We start from the raw sequence: 27,795 nt of genomic DNA, 5'->3' as shown, positions 1-27,795 counted from the left end.
CAATACTTGCTGTGATTCTTCAGATTTGTTCTCTTCTTGAAATGGTAGGACTAGGAAACAGCTGTCGCGGGATGAAGTCTCCACCACTCCTCGTGGCTGCACTCGTGGCGTGCATAATTGTTTTGGGTTTCAATTACTGGGTTGCAAGTTCTCGCAGTATGGATCTGCAGGTAATGTTCCTTTTGCTCTGCATGTCACTTTGTACTTCTGCAAGTAGTAAACATAGTTCACGAGAAGGATGATTCTCCTTCATGTGGCAAGTCAGGAACTTCAGCTTGTTGTAGGAACTTCCACAAATTTTACAGTTGTTGCTTATTTGTCGTGGGGAAATGGGATGAATGCCTATTTGTACATAAGAGGGACCCAAAACTTGAACACGCCTGTATGTGTGATACTTGTTACTTCTGCTCTCACAAAACATTCAGCTGTCTTGTGCAGTTTCACATTAAAGATGTGATAAATGCCATCCTCTTTTGTACCCTCCCAAGCACCCTTAACTTCCTTGCCATCGTGTCAGAACGCAAAGCAGAAAAGGCCTTGGCTTTTGCAAGCCCTGCTCAGCAATAACAAAAACATCTTTATATTATCAACCCTGTGTTCGTCACAAACCCAAAACAGAGCCCCATACCAGTCATTATGAAGAAAATTAACTCTATCCCAGTCAAAACTAGCACATTGATATTCCTTGATTTGTCTTTGTACATGACCGATAGCATTGTATGCATAGTGTACATGGAAATTTGGGTTGTTTAGAAACAAAATCTGAATTTGTGTTTCTTAGTGATCTTTCTGAAGAAGGACATAAAAGTCACATGTAATAATTACCTTGCCTGATGATAACTATATTTTTCTGATGATAACTGTATTTTTTGTGGCTGTTGAGCTTTAGGTTTTAATCCTTTCTGGACCATTTGTTCTGGTATAGGATATGTGAGTCAAGTTTCTGATTTGTGACAATCTCTGCAGGACAGTTCTTTTTTCCCCTCCTTTTTTTCTTTTTTTTTCTTTTCTTTTGTTATTGTTTTTAACAAGCTGACCTAAAAACTAACAACATGTTGATTAAACGCGGCTCATGAGAGCTCCTTCCCTGTTTATCCAGTGAATTTGCATGCTTTTTGTAACTGAGCTAAATTTTAGTACTGAGTGGACAGCTGAGTGTCAACAGAAGGAGTTGAACTCCTGTTTCACCTCAGAACAGACAGTATTCAAACAGGGCACTTGTGTCTGGCCATGTGGTTAAGGGTGTGTCTTATGACTTCTGAGACCCTGGTCATCCCTTGCTTTCCCTTCAGTCCGTGGCCTCAGGATGGTGGCTACCAGTGGGTAAGTAACTGTGTCAGTACTGCTGAAGTGTTGCTGCACAGCCATGAAGCAGCTGATAGTGAGAAAAATATGCCACAGATTTATCTTGGTCTCCATAACCTAGAGACACAAGGTCCTCAGATACTGCTACAGGTACACTCTACCATCTTACACATTTCTCCTAAAGTTAGCCTGAATTTTCCTTCACTTTGGCATGGTCACACAGTCTGAATGGAATAAAAGCATAGCTGAACATGGATGGAGCTTCTGAAGCTCTCTGTAGACCCATTTGTTTGTTGGCAAGACTTTGCAGCTGTTATGACTGAAATGGAAGGAGTGTTTTTCCTTGCTATTCCAGCTAACCTGCAAGTAATTTTCCTTTTTTTTTTTCCTCTGGCTCCTCTTCCTTTTCTTTATTTCTGTGGTGAAGAGGCAGGGTAGGTGGGACATGACATGCTACATACTGTGATGTAAGGAGATTTGGAACATTTCTTGGAATCTTGGGACATGCACAGTTTTTATTATATCTAATTTTTAGTCCGCTTGGAATCACCAGGTCTTTTTTCATTCTGTTGATATCCCCAGCCCCCTGCATGTTTTTGTATTCCTAGTTGCTGTTGAAGAACAATTTTAAGCCAAAATGTTTAGAAACAACGTTCCTGCAAAACTAAATTGGTACTTACAAAAAAAAAGGGCGGGGGGAGGAGGAAAGAATGTGAAAACATCAGGTTTGATTCCTTAGCTTATGTCTCTTACAGGATGTGATGGTGTTGAATTTTCTTCTGACTGTAGCTGTTCTTTGAGCAGTCAAGAAGAATGATGATTTTCTGTTTATGAATGAATGTTTTTTTCTCATGTATGTCTTTGTGTAATAGCTGTATGTGAATTATTCATGTAAAAGTTGGACAGTGTTGTCCTCCCTCTACTCTTTTCTAGCTCTTCCAGGGAATCAGATTGGTTTGAGAGCTGAGTTTCCACACTGAGTTAGTTTGGGGTCAACAATGAGAAGTGTAAAGCTGTCAAAATTGTATGGGCTAAATTAAAAAAATTGTTAGACTTTGACTTCAGAAATATTGTAGTCTCTAATATTTTTTATGTTTTGGGGTTTTTTTTATGCTCAAGTACTGAACTTTTAATTTTTCTCATCTTTAATAGAAATTTTAGAGTCTTTACAAAATATGCACTCCTGTTAATTTATGTAAAACTATGGAGGTGTGTGTCTATGTGTATGACTAGTATCCCTGGCTGACACAGGACTTTGATGATATCTGCATTGTTAGAACTGTAAAATTTGCTATTCCTTGAATATATTGGACAAGATTCCGGTAAGGGGGAAGCATTTCTGATTGCTTTGGCTAATCTGCTCTTCCTCAGGGTCGAGTCATGGATCTGGAAGGCAAAGTCCGCAGGGCAGCAGCGGAGCGGGGTGCTGTGGAACAAAAAAAGAATGAATTCCAAGGGGAGCTAGAGAAGCAACGACAGCAGATTGATAAAATCCAGTCCTTGCACAGCTTTCAGATGGAAAATGCGAACAGAGTACATCAGGAAGAGAAGGTAGGGCTTTTCCTAGCCACAGTTTTCTGTGAGACTGTGGTTTACCAAGACACACTCTGCAATGGGAAGTGGTGCTCACGTGTTGCAGCTTACAGACAATGTTGGTGCGGCAAAACATTTTATATTGTATGATATTGAGAAAATGGACCTTGAATGGACATTTTAGCATTTGTTGTATAATTTTGAAATACTAAAAGCTGCAAGTAACAGCAGTTCTGAATAAAACTCTTATCCTCTCTATAAGTCGTTACCATACTTGGATTGTCCCTTCACTTTCTTTCCTGTATACTAATGTTTTAAAAATTAAGAAGAAGAGGAAGATGGACCAAGAGATATATCCCCAAATATATTTGTAAGCATAAATGGTTGACATTTATTTCTAAATGCATTACAAATTTTGTGGCATCTTGGCTTTCTGCCTCAAAAACTTAATGGTGTTGGGAAGATATGAGAAGGTGTGACTTTCACGGCAGTGCTCCTGACAGTTCAGCTTCACCAGGGGGGATGGTATTCCTTTGTGAAGAATGTGAACAAATCTACTTAAATAGCAGTGTGTGTGATTCCTACTGTGTAGTATTGTGCAAACTGGTTTGCTGTGTATTTTCCTTGTGTTGCAGATACCACTTTGATTGCAGTTGCTAGTCAGTAATATCCATTTTCTCCCTATTTGCAGAGGCATTTAGTTGAGAGTATTCAATTGCTTCTGCTATAGAGTCTCTTGACTGAAGTTTATAGATCAGCTTTCCAGGACTATTACCTTCAGAAGGCTGAACAGTCACATCTTGTGATGGTAATAGGTATTCTTCAGGCAGCAGGTTCACTGTAAGGGAATGGTTTGCTCCTCAAAATGTGTTGCCTGAGAAAAATATAACCAGATTAATCTTTGAAGAACTTAGAGGAACAAAAATTGATTAAAAAAGGAAGGTAGAATTGGCCCATCAATGTCATATATCATTAGTTTATTTTGAAATAATCTTTACCCCAAGTCTTCCAGGAAATAAGAAACCAATTCTTTTTACCTCTTTTGAGACAAACGTGTATCCTTGATAATTTCTCTCTTCTCTCTGTGTTCAGTCCTTGCATATACTTTTAAAAAGATGAAGTATAGTTTGTCTATTTATTTTTTCAATGTGTGCATTTTTAAAAAAGATATCTCAGAATATTCAGACAGTATTCAAGTAAGTAATCAAATCTTGTCACTTCTGCCTCCTGTTATTGGGTGTTGCTACTGAATGCTGAGGCATTTTCTTGCTTTCTGCTTCAGTTCTACAGGGAGTGAAAACACATGCATGAGTGGAAAAAATAAAATTCAAAGGTAAGAAAAGGGCAAATGTAATGGAGTATTATGCTTCCTTTCTATAGGCAGATATTGCCAGAGCTACTAAAAGACACTGAAAGGGCTGGCCAGAGAATTTTCAGCACAGGCTAGCAAGAGGGGCAGATGTTGAGAGATGGTGACAGGACCTCATCCAGGAGTTTTAAGAAAGTTTAGTGAATGAAATGTTGCTTCTGCCAAGCAGGATGTGCCATCTTTTTGCTTCAGATTTCTGGCATCAGATGAGTGTTAGGTGGCAGCATGCAATCCACTTTCCTTGTGGTGTTTTTGAGCCTAGTGGGCATACAGGAACTGTTCATAAAATGTGGCCTCCATGCCAGGAGAAGTAGTAACAGGTATTTTACAGAACTAGAACTGCTGTTGGACAGGGGGTGGAATATGGTGTCTGGGGAAGAGTCAGTGTGGGTTCTGGAAAAGAAAGTCTTTCTTCTGAGTTATCTTGGAGTTTTCTCCTGAAAGAGCTGGTGATAGAGGCGAGGGAGAGAAGTGAACACATTCACGCCTGGAGTTGAAGTGGCTTGTAGAGATACTATGCAGCCGTGTGGTGAGACGGTGGTATTACAAGGGTGAATGACAAGGCAAAAGTTACAAAGCAGCTTAGAAATACACAAATACACTGGGTTGATTGTTGCACTGTGGCGGGGGTGGGGGGGTGGTTACCAGTGGAGTTTTGAAGTGCTGTGAAAGGCATAGAGAGGAGAGCAAAGGTCACCAAATCTGTGCAGTAGTTTCTCTACAGGAATCCAGTGTGGTTTACAGGCTGGACAAGGGTCAGCAGAAGATAACCATCACAGTCATCTTCAGGATTCCAAACGGTACAGAAAATGTTTGTGGCTGGAGAGGGAAGGCAGGGTTGTCCTGCATTCACTGATGTGCCTCAAATGCCATCATCAAGTTGTAGTTCAGACTGAGCAGAAGGTAGTGCTCTTCATGCGATAGGTGGTGAAGCTCCAAGTGTGTGGCATCCATAATACCCAGTTAGAGTGGGTCTGTGTAGATTAACGAGCAACTAGATGGCCTCAGACAAACACCTAACCCACTTCCAAGGTGTTTGCTCTATCTCCATGTGTTCCTCAGACAGGAAGCTGCTGCTTGGAAAATACCGTGCTTTATGGCTGCCTTGGAATTCATTTGGCACTTCAGTTTTAGAGGTGGGATGCTGGGAAAGGTAGATTTTGGGGCCAAGGTAGTTGAAATTCCTGCCTCCTAAGTGCTTTTCCCTCTATCACCCTAACATACAGTTGCTCAGTAATGGAATAGTCTATAAAGCTTGCTTTGAAACTCCAGGAAGTGATACCCTAGGGGAAGTGGTGCATTGGACTAATTTCCTGACTTCTGCATTCTGTGACTGGAGAACAGCATGTGTCTCACTCAGGAGCCTGAAGTGGTGGGGTGAGCAGGTATGTGCCTGTGCACCATTTTGCATCAAATTCAAAATTTGCTTTTCTTGTGACACACAAACAAATATCCTGTGGATATGCTGTTTGTTTTCCAACTCTAGTTTAAGAGTAGGGAGAGCTCTTTTGCTGGAAAGCTGTGCATTTGTCAAAAGAAGACATCAGCCAAGTTGCTATAGGTAATTCTGCTCACTAATGACCTTTATTGGAAGAAGCTGTCTAGGATGAGAGGTTATTTTACAGAGAGATATGGAATATAAGAAAAGAGAGCATCTGAGTGATTTTTTGTTTGTGTGTATCTCTGTCCACGTAGAAATGTGTTTTGTATGTTCATATCTTGTGTACATAAGATATGAAGGTATATACAGGATATAAACATATATCTTTGTTTTTTGGCTCCATGGATTGCAGTGGAATCTGGGATTCCTGGGAGGCAAGGAATGAATTCACCCTTTCTGATTGTGGGAAGCTTGCTCCTTGAACTTTTACGCTGTGAGGATTAGTGGCCAGTGTTTACCTAGTCAGGAGGAATGCATGCAAATCTAAGCCCTGAGACTCTCAACCCACTTTACAAGCATTTTACAAACTATAACTAACCAGAGATCTTCAAGTCATAAATAAGATTTTGCTTAGTTCTTGCTGTTCTTAAAGAAAAATTAAAATGCTTTCAGCAGTTCTGTAGGAATGATTGGTCCCTCTCAAACCTCCCACTTTTTGAGGAAGAAATTACAGTTCTTTTGTCTGTAGAGGAAACTCACATATAAGGAACACTTACACAATCTGGACTTCTAACCAAAAGCAAGTCACAAGTAACATTTGAGACACAATCATAACTGCAGTTCATCTCTGCTCACTGTGTCTTATTACTCTGCTGATAAAACACTGAATAATTACAGGACTGATTTACTTTCATACCAAACCAAAACCCCAGTAAGGTGTTTTGCCCAGTTAAAGTCATTATCACTAGCAGTGCAGTAATCACTTTGAGTTAGAAATCTACCTTCTTTTGTAGTAGAACTGTCTCTGTGCTACTTGAAGGATGAAGGTCCGTAGTCTCAGCCTGTTATACTGTGTGGGCTCACCATTCACTGGGGCAGTGTAGTGCTGGAAAATTACTGTTGTAGTTATTTTCTTAGGTCTGAGTGCATATGAAACACTACTGTCACCAGTCTATTTTTAAAAAAACCTGTTTGAATTTTTAAGGATTAGTGTAGATTTAGGAAATGGCTTCTGCAAGTCCATGCAGAAGTAGAATGATAAGACCAAGTGGTCTTACATGAACACTCAATAACAGGAGTTCAAAAAGTTCAGGAGTGCAAAAAGGCTGTTTCTAATTTGTATATTCTATGTGGTTGTTATTCGGGACTTGTAGCTTCTGGGATGTACAGAGCCACAGAAGTCTCTTTGAAGAGCATAACAGGGCAACAATGTGTTTATCTCTGAAATGCATGAGTATGATTTTGCAGTTGGTAGTTTTGTTTGGATATACATAAATCTTCTCCAACCCAAATCTTGTTTTACTGAGAAGGGCCAAGATTTGTATGTTCTATGTGAAGCATGTCACTGTCCTGTTGCTCAGTATCTTTTCACACTGGCCACAGCTACTCTCTGGTCCCCTCCCTCTGGGAAAATTTCAATTCCCAGCACAGTCTTCTGACACAAAGTACCTATTGGTATGCAGGGAGTCGACTCCACTCAGAAGGAATTACAGTAGTCTGTAGGAGAGAGTAGAAAGGTACCTTTTCCTTTTCACTGAAGGCTATATATATTCTGGTTTTTGATTTTTTTTTCCAACCCAAACATGTTCTTGTTTTGGAAAAGTTTTGAGGTAGGGAAGCACTGCCTCATGTCCCATATTCGCCATAGCACAATATTAATAAATTATCAAGGGAAATCAGTATGCTTCCTCATAACTGGTATAGCAGAAGTCTAGAAGATCACCTCTGTTCAAAATATATGTTCACATGGTGGAAAGGAAAAAAAAGGGTGGTCTGAAGCTAGCTAAACTAGAGAGGGGGAATTTAGTGCATATGTAGTTTGAAGTTAACTGTTGGAATGTTGCTACCTCTTCACAGCTAAATGAATGGACAAAAAGTCAGAAGGTGCATTAGATAAACCTGTGGTAGTTTTATATTAATGTTCTGATATCATATGATTTTGCTTTGCTTACATTGCCTACTATTTTGGTTTTTGTTAAATGTAAAATGAGGGAAAGTGAATAAAGTGAAGTGAAAGTCCTATAGATTCATGGGGCTTTTTTTCTCCAATCTACTTGCTGTTGCCCAGTGTCTGTAATAGTAATTTTGTATTCATGTGTGTTGAATACCACCCTCCTGTGCTTAAACATTAAGAAACTAGCTTTGCAATTTTGGTGGTTTTGAAGGCAGAACTGCAGCGTCATGGTGTGCATGTCCTTGTGTCCTCTGCGATGAAACAGAACCTAGATTGCTTTTACCACAGGCTGTGATACAAGGTTGAATCTCAGATTTTTGGCAGAACTACTGTGTAGAAACAGAGGTGGTTTTTTGGGTTTGGGTTTTGGCGTGGGTTGTTCATTTGTTTGGGGTTCTTTTGTTGATTGGGTGGGGTTTTTTATGTTTATTGAGGGAAAGTGCAATTTCTCAATGGAATTCCGTTTATTGGGACATAGGTTTCAATGAACAATATCTCCTCCATTTTGAGCTTGAAATTTGTTCTAAGGCTTACTTAATTGATGTGCCTCCACTGAAGTATAAGTGAGTGTGCAACACAATGATCAACCTTAAAGAGAAGTATTTCCTTAAAACCATATTTATTAACTTTTTCCCCATACACTAATACATAGTTTAGCTGTTAGTCTCTTGGCCTGGAACCAGAAAGACTTTTTGTGGTAAGTTCTCATGTTTTAACACCAGCTGGCAACTAAATATCATGCTGACACTTCCTCACTCTGCGCATCTCCCTCTAGATTTTTGAAGAAAACTCTGTGTTGAGCTAAGAACAGTTTGATAACTGAGAGGAATAAAACACAACAGAAACAAGATAAACACAATCCAGTTGCTCAGTGCTTGCTGTATGATGCTGCCCAACTTGTCCCCCAGCAGCGATCAATGCCTCCTGGCCAGCTCCCCCACTTTATGTCCCTATGTTCTGTGGTAAGTAATGTCCCTTCAGCCAGTTTGGGACGCCTGACAGAGCTTCCTCCTGGTTTCTTGTGCACCTGCTGGCTGGCAGGGCATGGGAAACAGGCAAATCGTTGCCTTAGTGCAAGCACTACTGAACAGTAACTAAAACATGAGTGTGTTGCCAGCATTATTTCATGCTAATGCCAGAGTAGTGTGGGGAGTTGTGGGAGCATGCAAGACAGAACCACTCTTTCTCTTTGCTGGAAGGACTTAAATCAGTTTGAGTTAATCATGAAATAAGTGCCCTCCTTTTCCCTGATTAATTATAAATGTCTGTTTCTGCATGTATAAATCTTACCTTCCCATCCTGCTTTATTCACAGTTGGTTTTGTTCTTACCAGTTGAGTTACTGATTCTGTGGCTTATCTTTGTCTCCTTTGTGCTATATTTGTGTATGCAAAGCCCCTTGTTTCTTAAGTTTTAGTGTTTATGCTTATCAAACTATTGCCTTTCTTTTTTCTGTTGCAGTTATGCTTTTATATACATGCTCATTATGCTTTTACATCCACCACATACAGTCGGTGTTAGAAAGGGCATATGTCAGTGTGCTTGGGTTAGCTTGGTTCTTGAGGGTAGCAAATGCTGGATGAGTTACTGTAGTAATACCTCCAAGGAATATGTGTATGGAGAATACTATTTGGCATTATTCAGATCAAATGCATTCACATAGTCCAAAGTATGTGCTCAAAACAAATACTTCAAATAATTTATCTCAAAGCTTCCTCATGCATATTTCTGCATTATGCTTTATTATTTTTAAACAGTAATTTTAGCTTTGTGTCTCTTAACTGGAATAATACTTATGTAGACATGCTCTGTGGTGAATAGTAAGTCTTCAGCTGCTATTGTTAAAAAATTTGCTGTACAGCTGGAGCAATTTGTTTCCCACACTACTGGTGGAAGTGTGACTTGAATTTTGAGGTCTGAAGCACTGCTGTCCACAGCATTGTCTCCAATCAAAAGACTTGGTTTTTTCCTCTTTGGTAGTCATAAGGACTTCTCTGCAAACATGTTTACAAATAGAATAAGCTGGTTCTATATTACAGATTTACTGTATCACAGAATATCAGATTTTGATATGGTGATAGGGGGATTTTTCAAAAGTTGGATTTTTTGCTCCCGGGGATTATAGCTATTGTTTTGTGGGCTAAATGAAGTTTAAAATGTGACTTTCTTTCTAGAACTGAGTATTGGCATGTGTCTGCTGAGTACTTCGCAGCAGTTTTCATTCTTGACCAGCATAAAACCCCAAAAGTAAAAAATGTTTGCTTAATTTACAGCCACAAGGTGAAAATTAGTTAACACTTGAATGATAGGAGGAAGAATGGAAGGCCTGATGTTCTTGACTTAGTGTGATTGGAAGGTGGCATTTGCAGCACTGTGCTGTAAATTATTAAACAGTATTTCCTAATCAAGTTAAACAGCTAACTAGGATTTAACAGGTTTTTGCCTGGACTGTTGCCCACACATTCAAGGAGATAGGTGTGCATTGCCAAAAGGAAGTTTTATATGCAATCCATAAAGACCAAGGCAGACTTATTTTTTTCCTGTTGTGATTCAAAGAGACTTTGTAATGTGGAAATAATTTTTCTTACTTCAGCTAATCACAGTTATTATTGTTCTAATGTTCAAAACATGTAACACTTGTATGTTTTACTGTCACATAAGTGATCCTGGCATTTAGGAATTTGATTTTAAGGACCCCCCCCCCCAATTTGCTCCCACTCTTCCCTCCCATTTCCCTCAATAAATAGAGCCAAAACCAACAAAGCCCCACAAAAAAACTAAGAATATAAAATTATAAATTGCTCTATCATGCTGATTTTTCTAGTCCACTGATAGTTTCTGGTAGTGGCCAATGCTGTATTATCCTGAAGGTGATAATCCTGGAACAACCTGACTGTATTGTCCACACAATAGCAAAACTTAGAATTCCCAGTGAAACATTAATTTCCTTTTCCCAATAAACCAGTGAAAAAAAATGAATTTCTTATTTACGTATCCTGTGAGAAAGGAGAGGGAGAGATAAACGATCCTGCATACAAGTCGTTACTGTTTTTTGAGTTTCTTTTTACTTCAGCACAACCTTTTTTTCTTGAGGTTTCACGGTGGTGATCACAAAACAGCTGAACGTATAGAATGGTGTAGAAATACTTAGCAACAGCTGAATGATCACCTCTGTGAAGTGTGACTCTTTAAAGGGTCATTCAAAGACAAATCTACTGCCCTGCTGGGTACTGTTCCATTCAGATTTATTGAACGCTGCACTTGTGCAATCAGCTGGCTCTTATTACTGTAGCCTTTGGAAGAAAGGCACCAACAATGCTGTCAGTGTTTCAGGGTGACTTGGGCAGACAGAGTGGATGCTGCTACTTCTTTCTGGGTGTGGACATACACACATATCAATAGTAGAGCGGAAACTTTGGGAAACAGGGGAGTTCATTTTCTGGGACCATTGAAGAACCCTAAGGTTTCCTAGGACAAAGATAATTGGGGAACTGACAATGAAGCCTGAGGAATGCCTTCCTAAGACTGGACTGGATTGTTTCTGAAGAGTCAGTGGATCTCTTTTTTGTATTCTTAAGAACTCTTGCATATGAATCTTGAGTTATCCTGACATCTGCCTCCCAGGAATAATTTCACTTAGCTGTGATTTGGTTCAGTTTTCATGTGTTTTGGGGAATGTGTGTATATGAAATGGTAGATGGAGATTGATGAAAGAATAAACAAAACATGTTCCTATGTTGACTACCTCTTCAGAATGAGAGGGAGAACAAAGTGAAGGAGTGGAGGAAGGTCACTCCAACATGAAAGCAATTGAGAAGATAGGTAGAAAAGGGATACAGTGCAAGGATTTCACATTGCTTTCGTGGAGTTGCTTTATGCTGAATGATTAATGCTTTCATAGCTCATCTTTGCATGCCTGAATGCATGTGTATTGATTCCTGAGTGAAAGGGTAATTGATTGTGAGCTGTGATGTTTATTCTTCCTTCAAGAGATAAATAAAGTCTGACTGTGACTCCAGTCATGAGATGAAATTAGAATAAAGTGACAAGCAATTTTAGTATCTATAAATTCCTTTAAATTCTTCTTCTTTTCATTTGTGTGGTGATATCTTCCCCCACTCCCCTATACTGGAAAATCTGCGTTAAAGTGAATGTTGTTTGCAGTAGGAGATCTTGTCAAAACTGTGGCACACGGAAAGTAGATCTTGTTACAAGTGCTTTGATAGGTGTTGTTTATAATGGTAATACAGGTCCTTTGCAATTAAAACACTGGGGTTCTTTCTGCTTCTTTCAGGCATTGCTGATGAGTAACATCACAGTAAATGATCGACTGATTCAGAGTCTACGAGGTATGTTGTGGTACCACTGTGACTCTCATACTGATTTTTAGGCTCCCTGTTTTTAAGACTTGCATTTTTCTGTGGTCTTTTGAGAATGCTGCCTTTCTTCAAGTCCTGGGGGTGGTACAGGGGCTGCCATGACTTAGATGTTTCATCTGCATAGTTCCAGTTAAGTGTCAGTCTAATCTGCCACAATAGTAGGAGTATTTGTCCATGTAGTGCTTGATGTAGTACTCCTGACTCTTATGATAGAATATGGATAGAACTAAGTTACTTCATCTTTTTCTTCATTTTACCTGGCAACATATTCTTGCATTCTTCCCTGAGGGGTGGGGTCATGCATTTTAGCACCAGAGGAATTCACAAATCCTATATTAAATAAAAAAGTCAGTCTAATTAATTTCTAATCATAGTAGTGCTTCAAAATTGTTGTTAGCAATGTATTCTGGAGGTACTTGGAAATGAATCCTATGAAGAAGTATGTATGTCGTGGTATTGTCTTCTGATGCCGTCTCTCAGAGGTTTCTATCGGGAAGAAAACAGTAAATCATAGACGCCTCTGTTGCTAAGGAACATGGGTGTACATTACATATTATTCAGGGAAGCATTGCAAGCTTGTCTGTATATGTCTGATAAATGTGAACGCCGTTTCATATTGTGCTGTGATTATGATTTCACAGATGTAAAGGTTTTCCAGACTGCAACTTAGCAGGGTTTTCAAATTAGTTCTGTGTATTCCTTAAGAGGAAAAGTAGGGAAAAATATGTATTATTTTTATAAATAATAATATTTATATTATTATTTATAATATAAATAATATTATTTATATTATAAATATAAAGTGGGGGAAGATACTATACTGTCTTCCAATATATTTTGCTGAAAGGTTATTCTTACCAGATCCCATGCACCCTTGTTGAATAAATTCAACAGTTATCTATGCATTTGTATATGAAAAGCAGTTTGCATGACAGATGAATAAATTTAGCATTGTTATTACAGATTTGTTTGTTGATGTTTCTGGTTTAGAATCCATATGTGTATGTGTGTTTTAATGTCTATTTTAATCCTGCTTTAACCAGAACACGTGAAAGAGTTACAGACAGAATATGGAAAGCTACAGCTGGATGTTTACTGGTTTCAGAAGAACCAGACTAACCTTCAGAGGAAGTTCTCATATGACCTGTAAGTATGTTCTTTAGGAAAGATGACTTCCCAAATTGTAGGTGACTTGGTTATAATCCAGAATACTCTTGTGTTAGCTATAGCTCTGTTAGTAAATACATGTTTTTAAAGAGACATTAACATCTGACTCATCTAAAATTGCTCACAGTTGATCTTGGAGAATAGCGTTAACTTTCCAGTGTTTTTCATCTCTGTGCCGAGAAACTTCTTGGTATTCCTTCTATTGCATGAGGATAAAGGTAGCAATATATTATCACTTAAGAATTGTGTGGGAAAATTGAAACATGAAGAAGTTAAACTGTGAAGAAGTTTGAATTAAGGTAGGGAAATACCTGATGAGAAGCTGTACCTTATTGAGCTGACAGAGGTCTTGGGAATTTCTGGTACCATCAAACTCATGTGTTCTGCTTTACATGACATACCTAGCCATGGCTTTTTCTTAATATTTCCCACTGAATTTTAAAGCATGGATAACTGAAAGTTACTTATCAGTATCCTTACACTAAACACACATTTCTGGTATTTCTAGGAATTTCTCCTATGTTCTTTCTGCTCAGTAATATTCTTGTTTCTTCTACCTGCCTTCACAATCTGTAGTATCTTCCCCCTTGTGCATAGATATAAAAAGGCAATAGAATTTACTATTTGCATGTTCTCATAATGATGTTCCATCAAGAATGTAATTGTCGGAGTGATAGGTATTTTTTCAGCAGCCATTGTTTAGCCAGGTTTGTAGGAATTATAACTGAAAGTGGAACATGACACTCAAATAACTTGAATTCTGCAGGCTACACTTGAAGTAAATATTTTCTTATTTTTATTTTTCCTTCCACCTTAGAATTGAAGATTAATATTAGTGCTTCTGTGATACTTACTGATTACCAGTTGGTTGTCACTTTTTTTTGGATTATTACTCATGCAATAAAGATTACCTAGATGGATTACATTAGTGGAGAATTTAAGACTTCTAACAGAAAAGTAGAAGGCAGTTGGAAACTTTGGTTTTGTACCTGCCTTTCAATATGCTGTGTGTTAAGGGGCCTCTCCCCCCTGTGTTTGTTGTGTACCCTGGTTGTTAAGCACTGTCTGTTGTCTGTTTAGCTAAATGACAGACCTGAGACCCATGGACCCATGGTTAATCATTCTGTACTAGTCACTGAATCTGTTTTCCAGTGTTGTCTTCTGAGATCAGCAGGCACTAATAGATTTGTTTATAGCACAAATATTTCTATCTGCTGGACAGTCATGCTCCACATGAGAGGTATACCTGTTAAGTGCTGGATTGATATACACGTACAGGGAAGTGATGCACAGCAAATGTAGTTAGTCTGGCTTAGGGAAACTTGGAGGTTTACCACCCATATCTGGTGAAGTGTTTGCAAGCATGGCTCTGTTGAGGAAATCACTGACAGAGCACCCCTTGCTTGTGGTAGTGTACCATAAAGAATCCCTCTTTGTTTAACAGAGGAAGGTTGTATTCAGACAGCATAACTCCAAGGTGTGGGCTTGCTCAAGATGAAGAGCTAAGCATGATACAGTGGTAAAGATGGATTTGGTTTTATGAGGGTAAGTATAGAGACGAGTGTGATAAATCAGCCATGTGGTAGTTGAACAGAGACTCAGCTAGCTGGTCTGCTTCTGGTTGGTCTTAAGGCAGGTGCACCATTCCCTGCAGAGCCTCCATGGGAGTCTGTAAAGGCAGTTATCTCAGCCAAGGAGCAATGCTGTCTTCACTAGCTTTGCTGCAAAATACTTAAATGTTCATTTTCCATTTCTAGACTGTTTTCCTAAGAATACTAGTGAGGAAAACAAACTTTGGACTCAATTTTTCATAAAATAATTTATAGCTTCAGTACTGTGCAGTATTCGCGCAGTTCTGGGAGGAGCATGTATTTTTAAAACATTGCTTGTTGTGTACCTTTAGAAAGGATGTTGGAATGCTAATATTTCTCTGCTAAACTAATTTGCGCAACTAACTTTACATTGTGTTTAGGTAATTGCAGAAATGGATATTTGGTGGTGCTTGGCTACATATGTTCCTCTTTGCTACATGCTCACTTAATACGGTCACTTTAAATGCTTACAGACAGCCTTTTCCCAATGTGATTGTGGGCTTAGAAAAATAAGAATTATTGGAAAGACTCCAAATGTTATTTTTAATCTGTCTTCCTTCCTCCCCTCCCAATTAGGAATAAACTGCTGTGTTGCCTCTCTGTTCATCTGCCTTGCCAGGAAGGGGCATTAGACCTGATTATGTGCTTCTTTGTTTTACCTGGGTTTGCATGGATGAAGGTTTTGCACCTTAGGTAGCAAGTATGCTATGCTCAGTGCCAAAATAGAGAGACCATATTATTTGTATAAAAATTATGAAAATGTTATAAAAAGATGACAGAAGTCAAATGTCTTTTTCAAATGGCACATTGTAAATCACTCTTCTTAAACATTCAGTTACTATTCTGTAGAAGACAGTGGTAAAAGCAGTTGTACATATGGAATGCGTAAGAACAAAATCTGTGAACTTAGAAGGAAAAAAAAAATCATATTTCTTTTTGTACTGGAATCTTGAAGTTTCATCTTAGCATTTTTTGGAACAAGCTTAGTGTTTTCCATGCAGAAGTCAGCAGGAGCTATCTTGCTTTGCTGGTATTGTGTGCAAGAGGAGCATGCATTCCTCAGCAGTCAGCTTCACGATGTACCCTTGGTGCGCACTTTGCCCAGTGCTGTCTGGTCATGGTTAGAGCTTCTACAGCAAAGGTTCACTGGCACACCGACCCTTCTCTCCTGCAGCAGCCAGAGTGAAACAGAAGCCTCTGGACTCATCTTTTGAAATTGTTATTGAATACATTCTGATATTCAAATGCATTTTTGTTCCTAAGAGCTTCGTTTGTTACATAACTGTGTGGATAAACTAAGGTTGTCCCTGTACTCTAGAAGTTGTTGTAAACATGAGTAGAGTATTCAAGTCTCATTTAAAAGAAGAGAATTCTGTTACAGATAATAAGCTTAAAATGGTGAGGGTTTGTCACAGATGTTAACTGAGCTTTATTGTATTGTGGGATCAAAGTGCAAGCTTTCTCAAATACTCTGTCTCTGACATCAGGTTGTCTGTGTACTGCATCTTTTTCAAACTGGCAAACTGTTACACAATTAATATGTTTTCTTATTTCTTAGAAAATAGTGAATGTGAGTATAACTCAAGCCTATGCTGTTTTACTGTCTTTGATGTTCACCAACTGGTGCTTTAAACTTAAAGCATGGCTTATTTCGTGATTCTTCCATGTATTAGCACTGTCAAATCAGACTTTAGAAAAATGTCTGGTCTACCAGAAATCATAATAAAGGTAGTAAATCAGTTAGCATATCTGTTCTTCCTTTCTAGGTGTGAACTACAGAAGGGATTTTTTGCCTTTGAAAGGCAGGGCTGGAGAAGGGTGAAAGTACAATAAAAATGAATCACTTGCTGTGGTAAAGTGCACGTAGCCTGGAAACTCCTTTGGATTACATAGTAGTTTATTTTCAGTTTGAGAAACTGCAACATGCCTGTCTGAAACAGCTGCTGTTGCGTGGAGGGTATTGACACGTAGAATGACAGTGAGCCAGAATAAGGAGAAATTCACCCCCCTTCTTAGTCTTAGTGATGAGGATGAGAAACTTGCAGTATGTTGACCATGCTGTTGTATAAAGGTTGCTGGAAAAGATTTTGACTGCAGAAAGATGTGTTTGCAAGGTCTGTAGTTGATTGTATATATAAAAACTGGAAGTTACCTTGGAGTGGAAAAACAGAGGAGAGAGAGAAAGGAGAAAAGGTTTAAAAATCCCATAGAACTCCTTTGTTGCTAGACCAGCATGGAAAAGAAAATGTGTCCCCAGCCAACAGCCTGCTCTTCCTTGGGCAGGCTCTCCAGGGCAGTGGATAGTGAGGTTGACATATTTTCCCCTAGTGTGACACATTTGTTATTGGGATCCGCTCAAACTGCTGTTCCTGTTCATAGTGGGGTCAGAGCATACTTGGGGTCATATGATGACTAGTTTCTAGGGCTTCTGTGTGTGCGTATTATGGGATAATGCTTGTCTTACTTTGTTATTCACTAGGTCTTGTTCTTCCTTTGATATAAACTGAAAGCTATAAAATGGTTAATGAAAAGAGTGGGAGGGAAGGGATGATCTTGCCCTGACTGCAGCCACTTGCCTTGAGAAACAGATTGACAGAACTCCTGGGCTTTGCACAGGATCCCCAGCACATCCACAGAAGGGGAGAACACTGCCCTGGCAAACAGCAGACCTCAGCTAGGAGTTAGGGAGCTGTGAGGGAAAGGCAGGCTGCATGGATGCAGATAGAAGACTGCTGTCACAAAGGTTGAGATCCTGATGGTGCTTTGTAACTATTAAAAGTTTGTAAAACATACACAGTGCTTGCATCTTTAGAATATATTCCTTCTGGAACTTACAGTAGCTACTAGTGAACTCCACTTCTGTAACATATGTTTTGTTACAACTTGCAGCACTGCACTTTGCTGAAATACTGAGGAGGTGTGTTCAGTTTGTCCTTAGGTCAATGCTTCATTTTTTCCTAGTGACTTCTCAAAAGTTAAACCAGGTAGTAGAATTAAGGCAATAATAAAACATAAAGAAAAACATAAATATATGAAGGAAAAAAATAGATAATTTTACAAAATTACCCTATAGAAGAGTCTAGATGAAACTTAATAATTTTGTTCATGTTTTTTTCAGCTCACAGTGCATCAACCAGATGAAAGAATTAAAAGAACAATGTGAAGAAAGAATAGATGAGCTTAGAAAAAAAAATATCAATGTACCACAAATCAAAGAAAACAAAGACGTCACAGAAGATAGCCGGGTATGGTTTGGATAATTTCTTGAAAATACTTTTTTTGTAATTCTTAAGTGTTTCTTCACCTTTCTGCTATCTCCTATTTGGAGAGATTTGGAGCATTACTCCATCTCATTAAAGTTTTCACTACTTCAGCATTTGTTGAATGTTTCTGATCTGTGGGAAATGGGGTGATTTCAAATTCAGAACAAGGAGACGTCCTGCAGGAGATTCCAGATCACTGTGTCTCTGAGATGGGCACAGTTTGAGAGGTGATGCCAGAAGTGGTGTGGGTTCTGTTAAGGAATATTTACACAACTGAACTTTAGTTAATAATACCTTTTGACTTTGTTGAAGTACTTAGTTGCTTTGTGTGTTAAGGATAAGGATAAGCTGTGAATTGCTTCAGAGAAGCAGCATACCCTGAATATTGTAGTCCGAAGATCATCAGCTATGAATTTTCACAGAAGTCCTTTATGTGTCTGCATTTTACTGTAGGAATAAAGGGATAATCAAATATCTTAGCTGTTTGATGTCAGATATTCTGAGCCAAAGAATCACAAATTCATTGCTGAACCTATTGAAGGCTCACTAGGGTAGGGCAGGCTTGGCAAATAGGTTGGCTGCATGTCAGCTGGCTTTTTCTCCTGGGGTGCAGAGGGTGGCAGAAAATCCTGAGAAAAGGTAATTTCAGTTCATTCTGTTGTCATGGCATGTGATTTATTGATGCTTCTTCATTGATGTGGGATTTGGTCAGGGATAGGATTGATTAAGCTTGATATGGATGGCCCTGGAAAGAGGCAGTCAAGCTCTTGGGTGGGAAAGAACCCAGTTTATTTCTGTACCAAAATAGCCCTTTCTTCAGGATTACTGAAGAAACAGAGGTTTTAGACGTTAGACTTTTCACATGTGACTCCAGTGGGGCCTTTCCCTCTGCCTGAGTGGCCTACTCTCATTACAAAGGCAGTGGAGGTTTAGTGGAATATACCCTTTTTTCTTTGGCTAGCAAAAGGCTAAATTTGATGGCTTCAGAAGTGAAAAGGATAAGGCAGTGAGGAATGAATCTTGGTTTTACAAAGAGGCAAAAAAGCATGTGAGAAAACTGCTAAAACATCTGCCCAGAGATTCCCATAGGTAATGGTTTCAGTCTGTGTCCAGTCCTTTATGTAAAATGGGGGAGACAGAACTACGGAAGTGTTGTACTGAAGTGACCTTTTATTCTGGGAACCCGCACTATGAAAGCTGCAACATGAATGAAGCATTAGGAACAGGAAGTGCTATCCATTTATGCCTTAAAATAAAAGTTACAGCTCTTGTCAATAGTTTTTATAAACAGTATCAAATAAGTAGATAAAAAGTAAATAATAAATACATCATTGTAAGTAAATAGAACCTGCATCATTTGGAGATTATACATTACTTTGTCAAATATATCTTGTTTAAGAAAGTTGACCTAGGGAAGACCCTAATAAAGAGGTGGTCAACTTAATTTTTAGTGTGGCTTTGCAACAGGCTTTAATTACAATTACTTGCGCTAGATTCCTTTGCTTTCTTTGTTTCTGTATATGTGTTTGTTTGTTGCATTTTTGGGGTTTTTTTACCATTTCCAGTTTGGAAGATAAATTATCTGAGGAGGAACTTGAGGAATTTTACTGAAGCCCCTCTGCAGGACAATTTCAGTCTCCTGCACAAAAGTGCATAGTTGGAAGCAATTTTTACTCAAAGCAGATTATCTGTGAGGCAGGGCAGGTTATCTCTTATCCTTTTTATATATAAATGGGATGGTGTCAAATGAGCTAATGGATAATATAGCTACTGCCTAAATAATTTCTGTCTGTTTGTGTTCCTTAGTATCTGTGGCAATGTTTCTTTGGCCAAGCTGTAACTTTCTCAGTTTTTTGCTTGCCCAAGAATTTCAATCTTTTGCTTTTATAAAAGCATACTTATAGTTTGTGCAAGATGACTCTGACAAATCTATGTATGTTTTTGTCCAGTGTTTTAAGCTGGAGTAATTCCTATTTTTAAGATGTATGTGCTTATGTAATAGAAAGTCTGTCTTAAAACAGAAAAAAAATGGAGTGTTGGTTGGTTAATAACTAAACAGCTTGACTTAGAGCTCTGTAATTTGAAGAATGATGTATACTTCTTTGCTGAAGAAAATACAACATGTTCAATTACTATCTTTTTATCCAACTACTTAAATTTTTAAAAAATCAGCGTATACCCTTTGAATCTATTTGACATTAAGAATTACTTAGCTAGAAATTTAAGGTAAGTAAAGGGATTTTGCATGTGTAATTAAGAGGTAATTCTTGCTATTAAGTCCATGCTCAGTATTTTTGCAGAAGAATTCATGCCCAACAAAAAGCGAAAAATGATCTTATCCTCATTTTCTGGTGACTTCTACTACAAAGAGCGATCTTCAGGAGCTGAATTATTTATAGAACAGAACCATGTTTAAATACAGCATTTTTGTTTTACTGATTCAAGGAAGATGGAGTTCTTCTGAATATCGTTACTGCAATAACCAAATATTCTGCAGTAACATTTGCTTATCAAGCATCGGTAAGAGTTAATGCTAGATTAGTTGCTGATACTGGGCTTCATGGTGTTGACACAAAAAGATCTTGTTCTGCTTGGCTTTGATGGAAATTAAATGCTTTTCAAAACAGCCAAGTAGTCATGCTGCAACTCTGGCTTCTTGGTGACTTAGCTACTTCTTTCTGTGGTCATTTTTCCAAGTGACTGAATGAACATTTGACAACATAGTGTTTTATTGCCCTTGTTTTACTGCCCTCCTTAGATAAATGGGAAGCTACACTCTTGACAGTACCAATAACATAAATCAATTCTGTCAACTGTGAGACTTCCTATACCATAAGACTGCCCATTCATTTGTATGGTACCTGACACAAAGGTTTGTATCTCTGAATGTGCATATGCTTGTTCTTTCTCTACATATTTGGCTTTTTTTTTAATTTAATTTTTTAAAATGAAACAAAACCAAAAGTGCAACAAAAAAACCCCAGCAGAACAAATGGGTTTTTAACACTCTGGGTTTTTTTCACCAAACTGGTATAAGGTATAGAGCAAAATGGGCTCCATGTATATTTCATGTTCAATGTTCAATGTTTGCATGAATTGACTTGACATAGTCCTCTGCCAATTATAGAATCATAACATCATTAAGGTCAGAATAGACCTGTAAGATCCTCTTCTAAGTCCAACCATTAACCAAGCAATGCTGTGTTCACTCAGCTATGTCTCCGAGTGCCAAATTTTTGTGGCACACCTTTGGAAAACTTCCAGGAATGGCAATTCCTCTGCTTGGACAACCTGTTCCAAAGCCTGACCACACTTTTAGTGAAGAAAATTTTCCTAATATCCAGTCTAAACCTCTTCTGGTGCAACCTGGGGCCATTTCCCATTGTCCTGTCTCTTGTTACCTGGAAGAAACTGATCCCCACCTCAATACAACTACCTCCTTTGGGGTGGTTCTGGAGAGCAGTGATGGTAATGCAGTGAGTTGATGATGACTGGGAGAGCATTCTGATTTCCAATGACTGTGGAAGCAGACATTTATTTGGAGTTATCAACTGTAGCTTCTTTGTCCCATTGAAGTCCCTAATGCAGGGCTGCCCGGCAGGTAATCCCATATCTGAGCTTATATTTTTGTTTCTCTTTCTGTCTTTTTCCTCTCAAGTCTTTCTCTTTGCTTGTTCTCATAAAGTCATCCACAAACAGCTCAACTCTGCTCCTTCCCCACTGGCCCTGGCTTTACACCCTTATTTAGTGTTTCTGAGATGACAGTGGGGAAAGAATAACACCATATATCAGGGCAAGCAGGGTCTTGACTGCTTTAGCAAAGACCATGAAGAGAAGAGCCTGAGTGCTACAAGGGGTACCATATGAACCATAGGACTACGTTAGGGGAAGCATGGCCATCTCATCTTTTCAAGCCTCGTCTACCTCCACTCAACTCCAGAAACATGCCGTAGCTGCTGTAGCTGGTGAATCACCATTCTCTACAGGCAGCTTCAGATTCCTGTCCTAGAGTATGGGTGTTCTTAATTTCACTTGTGTGAAAGCCCCTGGGTACATCCCTCAATTCACTGACCATCTTTCATTTTCACCTGGAATTAATGGTGAATCATAAGTTAAGTCCTGTGTCTCTCAAGAGGTATAGTACAAACCTAGACCCCCAAATGGAGCTCCCTGTTCCCCATGCTGTAGATGAGGGACAGGGACCAAATGCAGGACTGCCAGCCACTAGATCCAGAGATGGGGAGGAGATGGAAGGGGGCCTCAGGTAGGCAAACATGCCAACTCTGTCATACAGGGCCATGTGAGGGAGCCAATGCCAGTGTAAGTAAAAAGCATACATAAAATTTTAATTGCCCAGTTGGAAGATCTTCAAGATGGTGTACATCTTAGGCTTGATATCTAAGTGGGTCAGATATTTACAGCAGTCTAGCACCAGAATTTAGTACATTCTTAAGCAAGCTCCATCATGTTAAACCGGTATTATTTTCTAGTTGGTTAATTTAGCTTTTCTTAATCCTGCATTTAATATAGTTACAGACCAGTTCTATACAAGCCTTACTCAGCTGAAGTCTAATGATGACCAAATTCAGTTTTCTTGCCCTGTAGACTATTAATAGTAAATGGCATCTGTTTATTTGCTCTGCTGACCCTGACACAGTAGCAGAACAACAGTGGATAAATGTGTGGTGTTACTGTTCTGTAACACTCTGAGAATAATCAAGGGCAGTAGTCTCATCATTAGCTGCAGTTAAATAAGGTATGTTAAAATTCTCCTGATGTGCTATGCTGTTATGTAGAAAAACTACTGCATATTCAGAATTGAACAGTACATCTATTACAAATAAAAATTTCAGTCCAAATATTTCTGAGTGTGTTGGGATTTTTTTCCCATGCAAAAATCTTACCTAAATTCTACTTCCCTTTTGAAATCCAGGTGCAGTTTTATAAACCAGTGCTTATCTGCTGCATTCACTTTACAGGCTTCTACTCAACTGCCAGCCTTGAAGCAAGCAGGGCTCAAGCAGGCTGACTTGGAACAGCAGAAAACCAATGAAGATGTTCCTAAAGCAGTAGCTACAGTAAGAAAGATAGACCTGATGCAGGTTAAAGGTGAGTTGGAAATCCTTGTCTCACTAACAACTGTTGTTGAGAACAGTTCTTTTTCAACTGAACATTTAGGAAAGTTTTTGTACACCAGATAAGGGTGAAAAAAGTGACACCAACAGTCTGAACATCAATCAGGTTTCCAGCTGAAGGAAAACTTGCTTGGATTTGTTGGTTCAGTTTTGTTGTAGTATGGCATGTTGCACATAACAGAAAATAGAAATATTTACAATTCTGGAGTCATCTTCCTTATTTAATATGGAGAAAATACCCAACTTTTGGAAGGAAAAATTTTAAAACATACTTAAAATTTGCTTTGTTATTAAGTTTGACATACTCAACCTACATACTCAACCTGGTACCCCTCCTCCCTGTGGAATAGTTGAAAGTTAGGCTTACAACAAACACACATCCATACTTCCCATGTGTTGTCATCGAGCAAAATGCAAGTGAGAGAAATGATACACATGGGTTTAGGTTAGTTAGCCTAATGATTCCTTTTGGCACTAAACTTCAGAAACTATTAATTTGAATGGATGTATCCTTGTGTGTCTGTTTTGCGTTGTAGTGTGTGTGATAGAAATTAAAATCTTAAATTTAATTACTTTTACATGCTATCTTAACTTACATTACTTTTACATGCTATCTTAAATTACAATCTTGTGAGCATGCAACTCTCATTTTAGAGAGGTAGCAGCTAAAGACAGTGTCTACGTATAGCTTAGCTGAGAAATTTAATGGGTTTTTTAAGTTAAAAATGCAGATACATGAGAAGATATATGTTAATGTCAACAAAAAGTTATAGCACTCCTGCACTTAAACAAGAACAGGCAAATCTTGGATACTTGCAAATCTGCCTGTGATGCATTGTCCTGAGCTACTTTTGAACACCAAATCAATTTTATTGTTGGTAATAAGATGTAACACACAGAAACCTAATGCTTATATACCACAATTTCTATTTAAACTGCTCTGTTTCACTTGCCCAATTTATTAACCATGCATACCAAAATTTTAAAGATATAGAAGCATGAATCTGTTGACAGTAAATAAAATTCCCTTATTTAGCTGCTCCCAGTTAGGAACTGGGAACAATAAGTTGTCTTTTTCTTATCTCTGGTACTGGTGTGATTGGAAGATACTCTTTCAGAGGAAAACCAGTAAGAAAACCAATGAGAAATACAAAGCATTCTTTATTAAAGGTTTTTAACGTGTGCCACTCTGAAAGATTTTATTTTTTAAACTTAGAATCATTTTTGTTGTTTTCAGGAAGAACAGACAGCCTAACTGACATGAGAAAACAGGAGCCTAAGGCAGAAGAGGAGCAACTTTCCAGTCAGTTGGAAAAACCTCAAGAGTTGCTGAAGGCTGCTGCAGGTCACAAGGAGATGCTGCCTGTGTCAGAGAAGGAGCCAAATCCACCTGAGGATGAGAAACACGTAGCTGGGCAAGATACGTCAGAGCCAATTGCAAAGCAGGCTGCCAGTGAGGAAGTTGAGAGGGAACAGTTCCTAAGTTATGATGACAAGCAGGATGACTTGCTCCCTGGAAAGGCTGGTTTGTAGCATGTCATGTATTGTTAAAAACAGTAACAAAATGAAAAATAAAGAAATTGAAGTGTGGAATAACATAATTTCTACAACAGCGGTGGAAGCTGGCCAGACTTAATACAAGTTTTCGTAAAGGTCAGTGTGATGTGGAAGGTGTCAGTCCCAAGCAGTCACCTACAATCCATGAGTTAAAGATGGAGGCTTCTGATTGTGCAAAACAAAGCTGCCAGGCTGAGTTCCTCTGCATCACTATAACAGCCCTACTGTCTCTCCAGTGGTTCTACAAAGTGTTTAGGGAAATTCACCCCAAAACTTTTTGGTATTGGGGCTTTAAAAGAATATGATGCCTCTGAAAAGAATAAGATGTTAATCATCCAAAGCACTGATGAGTAGAGCACTTACACAGGGATGTTTTGCCATTAGTCTTTTTACACTGTCAGTGTGTGAATACTAGCTATTCCTATTTCAAAATAAGCTACCATGAGTAAAACTGGTAACTCAGACTTCAGGTATCTGATGTTGACTGTTGTGAGTCTTCAAAAACATGGATTGTTAAGGTGCCAGTTTCTGTGACCCTGAGCTACACATCTCAACAGCACCAAGCAGCAGAGTATTGATGCTGTGGCTAAACCTGACCAATGTCTAGACATTCCTCTGTCTTGAGGGATTTGGTCTCAGTAGCCCAACGTAATCGAAAGGCAGCCTTATGACAGTCAGAGCAGCAATTGATGCCCACAAAAAATGCTGTTTATGCTTTTCTAGTAAACACATCCTTAGAATTTTAAGTTTCAGTGTTAATATTGTTGCTAACTTGGCAGAGATAAATAATCTCATCTGCATTGCTAAAGCAGTATTTTTCCAACTGGTCCATAAAGATGCTGGCCAGAGCAGGCTATACCCCAAAGAGATGTAATTATAAGTAACCTAACTGTTTTCATTGTCATGGAAGTAAATAGCAGAAAGATTAGATTTTTATAAAATCATCCAACAATTAATGCAAGGAAAAATCTCTGCCATGCAGCCCATGAGAACTCAGTTTCAAAGGTCTGCATTTCTGTGAGTTAAAAAAGGCTAGGAGGATGTTCTTCAGGCTTTATTGTTCAACCTTACTGCACAGGTTCCTTGTATCCAAAGGAGCTTAAGGTACAAAGACTTCTTCAGTAGTCTTTGGGCATCCTCTTTCAAGTAGAGCTGCTTCTGAAATTTTTAGACCTTTAGGTCCATAACTATAAAAATCTATTGGATGTGGTGGTCTGAACATGAATGACATAAAGCTTAAAATTTTCAAGCCTCTTTCTTAGCTGCTTACTAACTCAAAGGTTTGTCTTAAGATGGATCACAGCCTCTCATCTAAATATTCTTAAGTGAGGTTTACTTATACCTCTCTGCTGTTACCTTTTTTCCTGGTTGATTATTTGAAAAAGAAGGATAGTAGTTTGGAAATCAGAAATGTTTCCATTTATGTCTGAGTCCTCTATCTAAAGAAATCTGATAGTCAGTAAATGTTGCTTGAGAGGAGTTAATGACTGGGTGAAGAAAATCTTCTGGGTGAAAAAAGTACTTTTTTGACAATTTGCCACATCATATACTTCACACTCTAGTTATAGCATTCTGCTTGCTGGACAAGCTAAAACAAGACGGGGTTTTCAGCAATTACTTCAGGTTTTGCACTTCCTTAGGCTGTCATTTAATACATTCTGAAATTGTGTAATTTTTCTTTATAAAAAATTATATAATCTTTCTTTATGTTCATCAGAGGGCTAGCTGATTTTGGTATGCTTTGCAAATCCCAAAAGATTGTCTTTTATCTACTTCTTTTGACAGGATTTACAGCCAAAGTTGCTCTGAAAATTAACACTTAAAAAAAAAAAAAAAAAACCCAAACAAAATCTACTCAGAACAGCAATTCATTCAGCAGCAATGTAATTCTGTGGAAGATGTTTACAGTCACTCTTCTTGTGTGCAGATGGTATAGAATAAACTGACTTAATTTTAATCTTCCAGACAAACAGGAACGTGAAGAAGTGAACCAGAACAAGGACGTCGATTACAATTTAGATGTGAATGAAGCTGAATCAGAAACTGACAAGCAAGCAGCACTTGCTGGGATTGAAAATGGTAAAAAAGAAGAAAACCCAGTTTTAACATAAGTATCACATGCTTAGAAATGTTAAGATCATATTTTGCATGGTATCCTGCAGCAAGCTATACCTAGCTAACTCCTGTGTGTTTTTTGAACTTTCCCTCATGTTTATAGTGTCACCGATTTTCTGTTTAGCACCACTAAACCTACTCGTTAATGGGGGGTGTGGTATCTGTAACTTTACTGTACTACATAGTATTTAACAGTCCTTACAAAATTTCTTGTTGTTTTCTAGATAGAACTTTCTATATGAAGAACTTCTGCCTCCTAAAAGAGATTTCTGTACCTTTTCTTTCTTTTTTTCCCCCATTAGTTCAAAACCATGAAGATATGAAGAACCACTTACCTGACAATGGTCAAGGATTACAGAAATTGTGAACAAAGGAACTTCATGATACAACTGAGTCACCTCTTCACCCAAATGCAGCCATGATCCAAGCAAAGTCATCTTAGAAGGTTTTGATTATCTTCTAAAGGCTTGACTAAGGGCCCAAACGAAGTAGTATTTTCTTGTGAAGTTTTAGTACTGTTGCAGTGAAGAAAAGAGGTATATCTCTGGAGGCTTGTTGCAAAGCAGTTTGGCCTCTGCAATGACTTTCTCCTTCCTATCAATTATAAAATTGCAATCAGGTAGCAATAAAGTTAGTAACTTTGAAGTTGGCTACTTTGTATAGTCATACTGCAGTAAGCGTGTGTGTGGATTGGTGGTGGATGATGAGCAGTCCTCTGCCAAGGATGGACCTCTCTGCTGAGAAAGCACAACTGTAGTCCTCAGATACTATGCAGAATGATATATGTACCTGGGCCTCTAAATAAAATTCCTAGAGTACACTGTCAA

At 38.5% G+C, this 27,795-nt stretch overlaps 1 protein-coding gene across 1 annotated transcript; it reads left to right on the top strand.

Moving 5' to 3' along the window:
* Positions 1-27,795, top strand: GOLM1 (golgi membrane protein 1). The gene is made up of 9 exons (XM_031061823.1): positions 1-170; positions 2,677-2,856; positions 12,055-12,109; positions 13,183-13,285; positions 18,017-18,143; positions 23,141-23,270; positions 24,534-24,821; positions 26,819-26,932; positions 27,271-27,795. Exons 1-9 carry the CDS (start codon positions 42-44, stop codon positions 27,333-27,335), a joined length of 1,191 nt encoding a protein of 396 aa, XP_030917683.1. The 5' UTR covers positions 1-41; the 3' UTR covers positions 27,336-27,795.

Source organism: Geospiza fortis, unplaced genomic scaffold (genome assembly GCF_000277835.1).
Source record: "Geospiza fortis unplaced genomic scaffold, GeoFor_1.0 scaffold325, whole genome shotgun sequence".
Lineage (NCBI taxonomy): Eukaryota > Metazoa > Chordata > Aves > Passeriformes > Thraupidae > Geospiza > Geospiza fortis.
Note: the sequence above shows the minus strand (reverse complement) of the source record. Positions and strands in the feature narration are given on the sequence as shown.